The sequence below is a fragment of the Lipotes vexillifer genome, unplaced genomic scaffold (assembly GCF_000442215.2).
Source record: "Lipotes vexillifer unplaced genomic scaffold, Lipotes_vexillifer_v1.1 scaffold639, whole genome shotgun sequence".
NCBI lineage: Eukaryota > Metazoa > Chordata > Mammalia > Artiodactyla > Lipotidae > Lipotes > Lipotes vexillifer.
Window position 1 is genome coordinate 3,599,368 of NW_006786377.1, and position 7,763 is coordinate 3,607,130.

At 36.8% G+C, this 7,763-nt stretch overlaps 1 protein-coding gene across 1 annotated transcript in view; it reads left to right on the forward strand.

Annotated features, from left to right (window-relative positions):
- NUP43 (nucleoporin 43) overlaps positions 1-2,862 on the forward strand; it is an 11,258-nt gene extending 8,396 nt beyond the window's left edge. Inside the window, exon 8 of the mRNA XM_007458758.1 lies at positions 2,095-2,862. Within this exon, the coding sequence (XP_007458820.1) occupies positions 2,095-2,324 (230 nt within the window). The 3' untranslated portion in view covers positions 2,325-2,862. The remainder of the gene's footprint in view (positions 1-2,094) is intronic.
- The last annotated feature ends 4,901 nt before the right edge of the window (positions 2,863-7,763 follow it).

Here is a 7,763-nt window from a genome sequence, read left to right on the forward strand (position 1 = left end):
AGGAATGCCCAAAAATCAACAGTTGTTAATACCTCTGCTGTACTGTTGGAAGTGCTGTCTAGATTGGTTCTGGATCAGCAGAAAAGGTGCCACCTCAGCTGGGGCTGGAATTACAGCCTGTGTTGTCGTTGCCAGGAACCTGGAGCCTTTTCCTTCCCCCACCCGACCCCATCTGCCTTCTAGTCACCCACAGTAGTGCCTCCCATGGGCAGGGTCTGCCTGGAAGGCAGATGGCAAGGGAGCCTGGAAAAAGGAGTTTGTCCCTGCAAGACATAGTAGAGCACAGCAAAGTAGGAAAGGAGACAGCAAGAAGGAAAAGATCTGGACCAAATACCCTGATGCCTATGAAGAAGAGTGAAGAGAATAGGAGGATGGAGAATTAGTGGAGGAGGGGCCGCTTGGCAGGGAGAACATTTGAGCAGAGACCTGAGGAAGTGGAGGGACGAGTCACAGGAACGCATGCCAGGTGGAGGAAACAGCAAATTCCAAGGGCCTGAGACAGAACAGCAAGGAGGCCAGTGTGGCTGCAGTTCAGCCAGACGGGGATGAGGGCTTCAGGTTCTGTTCTGAATGTGACAGAAAGCCACGGAGAATTTTGAGCAGGCGAGTGGGGTGATCTGTCTTATGTTTCCAAAGAATCACTTAGGCGACTGTGTAGAAAATAGACTGGGGAGAGGGATGGGAAAAACAGAAGCAGGGAGGAGACTCAGCACAGTGGTTCTAATGTTAATTTTCACAGTATTCAAGAGTAATACAAAATATAGGAGCAGTAAAAGGTAAACAAAAACTAAAGGAAAAATCTAAAACGTCTCCAGAAAAATGCTGGAGAAGTATGGCATGTACAGAGCATGCAGCATGTCTATGCTAATAACTTCATGTATGGAGAAACTAAGAATTTTATTAGTTTCTAATAAATAATAAGGATTAGCTAAGCACTTGGTTTTTTATTTCTTCTTCCCCTACCCCCACTATCTTGCATTTGAGATTTTACTGTTTGAAGAACCTTGGTTAGACTGGAAAGAGCCATTTAGTATATTCTGTGCCTAGTATCGCAAGGAACAATATTAGACACTGTGAAAAGGTAAAATAAATATAATCTATACAGCCTGCTCTTAAGAAATACTTAATTTAGTTATGGAGAAGGGGGCATGCAAAGTTAAATCATATAAGAAATGTTATAAGGTAGTAAGTTATTAGTGGTGCGTATAAGTGCTGAGGGTTCCAGGAAGGAAAAGAGAAGCATGAACTAGAGTCATCTTCAAAGGCTTCTTAGAGAAGGAAGTTGAGCTGGGCTTTAAGAATCAGCAAGATTTAAACTCACTAATCTTTAAGCTTCAATATATGAGGGACTTTGCCTTGTATTCCCAGCACTTAGCACACAGCCTGGCATATAGTAGGTACTCAGCCATTTATTGAGTAAATGAAATCTGTCTTTATTTGATCTGGCAGAAAGTTGAAAGGAAAGAAAATTTCAAATGAAGGCTAAAACTGAAATATACTGCTTCTGCCCCACTTAATCCTGCATTAAATGAAGAGCACTGTCAGACATAAAAGTTTATAATCTGGTAGTGTTCTTAAATTCTACTTTTAAGAACATTTACCTGAAATAAAGGCAAAGAATAAAAGGAGATCTAAAGCAAGTTGATTATATTTTTAGACATATAGAAATAAATATATTTTTAGAAATATTCATGTAGAAATACATCCAGAAATTTTCATTTTTTGATTACCTAAGAACTTAGATTTCCATATATTATCTACATTTATTTTACTTGTCTTCTAGGCACTTTGGTACATTTCTGAGACTTTCCATTAAAGAATAAACAGGAAGACAGGGTCAAAATGAATCTTGTGCTTTGCTGAAGATTTCAAGTTTGATAGCCTTATTATCCCATGGAAATTTGAGTATTTAATATCACTGACTAAGCCTTTAGTCAAAAATGGTGATGTGTTATAATGGAATTATCAGCCAGTTATTCTTGAGAATTAAAACCAATATATATCATTGCCTTTTTTAAGTATTAGAATTTCAGATGTTTACTAATATAAAATTCATCTTGAAAGAAGTTTTCACCTTTTCTTTTCTTTTCCCAGGAGGAAGAAATAGTACTTTTTTGTCTCATAGCATTAGTAACCAAGCTAATGTTCATCAATCTCTTATAAGCTCCTGGCTCATCACTGACCCTGCCAAAGACCGTATTGAAATCACAAGCTTGCTTCCCAACAGGACTTTGTCTGTGAACAGTCTGGATGTTTTAGGTCCTTGTCTTGTTTGTGGAACCGATGCAGAAGCAATTTATGTTACTAGACAACTTTTTTCATGAAGATACTAAAAGATTTCATGTAAAACATACAGTTATAGCCTTTCAAATTCCAGCTTCTCTATGCAAATTTTTATTATTGGAAAATGTGAAATTTGCAGGGGAAGCATCCATAAACTATTGTTAATTTTGATGCCCAGTTTCAGCTTTTGTTAGTTGAATATTCTTCTAATAGTTAGTAGCTAGAGTCTGATTAATGACTGATGGCAAAGGAATTGGACCGTGTGGAAGAACATCAGAGGGATCCTTGTGCTGATAAATGCACTGCCTTCAGCACAATTCTGGACAGCTCATGGAACCAGCTCTTCATTGTTGATGTAGGGCTCAAAAATGTCAAACCATCAATGGGTTCCTATCCTTTTTATCAATGGTATGTGGGGTATACCCCTCCCTGGTGGCCTTAGCTAGTATTTATTCTTTTTTACTACAAGTATTTTCTTTAGTTCTTCCACATTTTATTTACTTAATAATTTTTGTAAACTTTTTTCAGAAAGAATTGAGAACAAAAATGGCAAAATTTTTGTAGTGTTCAAATTTTTTTAAAGGTGAAAATGTTTTGACAGTTTCCTTTACTAGAATGGGTTTGAACAGAACTCTGTCAGCTCCTTAGACCCAGCTTTATTTCTCTTGAAAAGGAAAAAAGACAAGTACATTTTTCTTAAGGATTTTTGCTTTTATTTAGTTTTACAACGTAGTTGAAAATTGATGAATTGGACATCGTGCAATAAAATAGGACTTGACATTGATAAATAAGCTGACTTACAAACGAATTTGATAGGTAACATGCAGAGACTAGTATGATGATGTGGTAGGAGTATAGAGTTTTGCCATCTTTATCTTTAATGTTAATGATGACCTAACATGCAGTGTTTTAAGACAATTTTATGATATTGTCTTTCTAAAGTTTGTTAGATTAAATGCATTATTGAACTGTTAAGACCTTAATGACAAATCACTCCTATTACACAATTGAAGTGTATGTTTATTTACTTTACAATTCCAACAATAATTACTATGAAGTTTTGTCTTTCCGTCCCAATAAATATTTGCAGTTTTTCTATGCCACCTTACCTCAGGGTTTTTTGGATTTTGTTTTTTTGTTAACATTTTAAAATGGAATACATATATGCATCTGCTGTTTTATATATATTTGGCTCAAAAATATTTGACTGAATGGACTTGCCTTGCGGTCCAGTGGTTAATGCAGGGGGCACAGGTTCGATACCTGGTCGGGGAACTAAGATCCCACATGCTGCACAGCACAGCCTAAAAAAAAAAAAAAATCGACTGAAGATAATTAGTAACTTTGAATTCCAAAGAATCAGAGAAGGAAAGAAAATGTTGCTAATAGGAATTCTTAATCTGTTTATAGTTTTATTGCTGGGGCTAATTTTTAAAACTTTCTGTTATTACAAAAGTCATTCATTGTAGAAAAGACAGTCAAAAGAAAATTTTAAGTACTTAATCTCAAAGAGAGACAATTCTTTTCATACTGTCTTCTATCCATCAATGTATATAGTTTTTCTGTAAAAAAAATGAAATATACATGTTATATTTGTAGATGCACATTCTCTAGCAGTCAACACATGAATTCAATAATAAAAATATAGCTAAGAATTTTCCTCTGACTTTATATTTCCCTTTGTATGAATGTCTTGCTGCAGCCTAAGCTACAGTGTCCCTCTCTTCATCCGGTACAGGCATCCTCCCATTCTACTCGGCAGGCTAACATCTTTGCTTTGAATGGCCCAGAGTTGATCTCATCACTGGAAGACCCTAGCTCCCAGGTGGCACATTTTCCGTGTACAGTGAATGGCAAACTTGTTGTGCCTCTGCTTCGATCTGTATTATCTGCTGCTGAAAAGTTTGAAGGTTACATGTACGTTGTTAGCACCCTTCTCAGTTTCCAGCAGCAATGTATACAATTTCCCTTGATCATTACAGTAAGTAATTGGTAGAGGGGGGGAACCAGACATACAGGCTTAGCATACTAGCTTGGAATGGAAACAAGTTTGAAGTTTGAAGCTTTGATTTGATTTAAGGGTATTTGTAACCATAAGTAGAAGGAAGTACATTTGAATAGTGTTAACATTTTCTATCAATTGAAGAGTTCTGCCAGACTTAATAAGAAACATAAGAAACTTCTATATCCTTATTGATAAATAAAACCCTAATTTATGAATTTGTTAATTCTCACTGCTTTTATTCATGAAACTATCAAATAAAATTTCTTTTGAGGGCTGTAGGATCTCAGAGGTGGAAGATATCTTGGAGAGCATCTCCATACTAAATTTAATCAACACTTCCACAGCATTCCCAACAAATTATCATCCAACCTCTACTTGAAAATATGCCCTGATAAATTTCCCGTTTCCCAATGCAGCCTGCTTGTTTGGACAGCTGTAATTGATATTGCATTATGGCAGGATTTTAGTGTGTGAGTGGGATCCAAAACAATCCTATAAAAAAAGAATCATTATTGTGGGTTAATGAAATGATCATGTGAACCTATGATGGAACCAAACACCATTTTATCGAATTTGCATTCTGTTGGGGTGCTTTACTATAAGGTTCAACTAAATAAATGAATTTTCACATACTGAACTGAAATTTGCTTCCATTTGTCTTCTTTTCTCAGGAGCCACAAAAAACAAATTTAATTCTTTTCATCATATATTCAAATATTCAGAACTACTTATTGTAGCTTCTTTGAGGTAAACTTTTAAAATCCCTTAAATGGTTTCTTGTGGGCAAGGTTCCCTTCCCCACCTTTCTTGCCCTTTTTGGCTAAATCCTGCATACCTTTCCGGACTCCTCTTAGGTGTCATTTTCTCAAGAAAGCTCTCCCTGGCCTCTGACAATCTGGGCTAAATTGTACTCTGCATCAAAAGCCCATTGTGCAGAGCTTATATTGTGCTTACAGCCATTTGCTAAGCAGCCTGTCTCCCTCTACTGGACCACAAGTTCAAGAACAGGGCCCATGTCTTAGTGTTGTATGAACAATGTGTAACACAGTATCTGATACATAGTAAGCCCTGAATTAGACTGAATTGAACTAAACTCACAATTTTGTTTTCCCTTTAAAAAATAAAGGCCATCATTAAAGTGTGACTTCCAAAATGAATACTTTTCCAGTGGTGTCTGCCTTGCTGAGAGTATGACAGAAATCTGCCATCCTGGTTCTGGGTACGATATTCCTTTGTAATGCTGTCTCAGCTTATTTTACCTATTCTGATATTTGTTCAATTGACTGCTGACTAGTTTAACTTAAACCCTTAATTTTCACACCTGATACTCCCTAAACCATACCTCCCTATTCTTGAGTTAATGCCGATAATTTTGATTCTTACTATAGGTCCATCCTTCCTGTTTAAGAAGACAAATTTTCTTTCACTTTAGGAAAGAGCTAACAATCACCTTTGAGTCTTTACTGCAGAAGCTGATCGTTTTCAGAATTGCCCAGCATGCTCTCTACACCCTCATCCCATTGGTAAGGAGATAGGTTAAATGGACTTAGGCCCACCTCCCAATTATCAGTGACATACGAATCATTGGTATTTGGCTACAGTTGTTGAAATATTTATAAACCAACCTAACTTATTGACATTCTGCCACATTTATCTTGTTCATAAGGCTATGTGAGAAAACACCTGTGCTACAGCTATCATCCTGTCAAAATTTTGGCATAATTGAAAAATTCCTTGTCCTTTGTGAATAACACTTCTATTTCACAGTACTGTGGAAACATCATTTTAATAATCCATTTTAGAATCTTGTCTAAGAAGCATACTAAGTTCATTAGTGTATAGTTTATATCAAGCCTTCATTTAAACTTATGGTATCAATATGACATCTAGCTCAAGACTAATTACATGGTCTGAAGCAGTAGCAGTGCTCTTGTTTTACAGATAATGTAACCTGGGGAGAGCCAAACTATGATATGCAACTATTTAAACTATTTCATTGGTATCATTCTGAACCACAATTAATGTTAAGTGGCAACACAGAATAATTAAATAACAGCCTAGACTACAGTCATCTTAGCATCAAAACAATTACAACATTTCACTATATTATTAGAGGGAGAAAACCACAAAGGGGGTGGGGGTGAGAGGAGAGAAGTAGAATGACTAGAATCTAGCTGATCAGGTAATAAACTTTAATTAATTAAAAATAAACTAATGGTCAATTCCAAACTGTCATGACTAACGGGACTTTGGGGGAACAGTAGCTGACAGACCAGCCTAACATAGCCGTCAGACATGCATCAACTGTCAAGACAATTTTTGTACAGACCATGGTTCTAAGAAGCTAAATTGTAATTAATACTAGACTGTAAAATACTAGCTGCAACAAATCAAAACACAGATCTTACTCCTGCATAGTATGGAATCAACTTATTAGTCAGAGAGATCTTACAAGCAAGGATTCCCCAGTAGCAATGAGCACACCAAGAACCCAGATTTGGTTTCTAATACCATTCTCCAGTAAAAGGAACCAAGGCTCCTTGGAGGGTCAGGAAATAAACCAGATAGTTTGGAGCATTTTGTAGTCCCAGAAACGAAGAAAGTTAAGAAGAAAAAAAAAAAAAAAACAATGATGGGAGTATGTTATAGGGACACAGAAGCTAACTGGAAGAGCTCCAATAGCCAAAGCTGGAACAATTTGATCAAAAACAAGAAATACCCAAACTATTAAATAAATATCCATGAGTCCACATTGATAAGAATAAGTGTTTGAAAAAAATGGATGAGAGACAAATCTGCTCAGAATTCCAAATAATTTATGTAGATTCTCCACTGTCAAGGAGGTGGAACACAATTCACTCCTAAGTGTGGGCTGCTCATAGTTGAGAGCCTTCCCCTAAGATAGTGTGAATTCCTGGGAGAGCCTGTGTTCTTAGGACCACAGTGCTCTCCAAACTTTTTCCATGTGTGCTGCCTCTGTTACTACAGTCACCCAAGCATGAGACTTGCCCCTTACATCTGTTGATAAAAACAAAATGAGACAACCTACTATACATAAAATAGATAAGCAACAAGGATTTGCGGTACAGCACATGGAACTACATTCAGTATCTTGTGATAACCTATAATGGAAAATAATATGAAAAAAATATATATTTAGAACTGAATCACTTTGCTGTATACCTGAAGCTAACGTAATACTGTAACTCAACTATATTTACAAAACAAAAACCACACAACTACAACAAAATCAAAATATCCCTCTTCCATGAAGCACTGAAGAGTTGAACAGGCTGAAGCTGGACCAACGGTTTTCCATCACAGCAACACAAAGACCTTCAAACACAATGGCAGGGATTGCCATTCTCAGACATCACCCCTAGTAGGCATTTTCTTGGTCTTTCACCTCCACCCACTCCCAGTCTCAGCCATGTTTCATCCTGTTGGTTGGTTCTTCTATCCTGAACATTCCTGC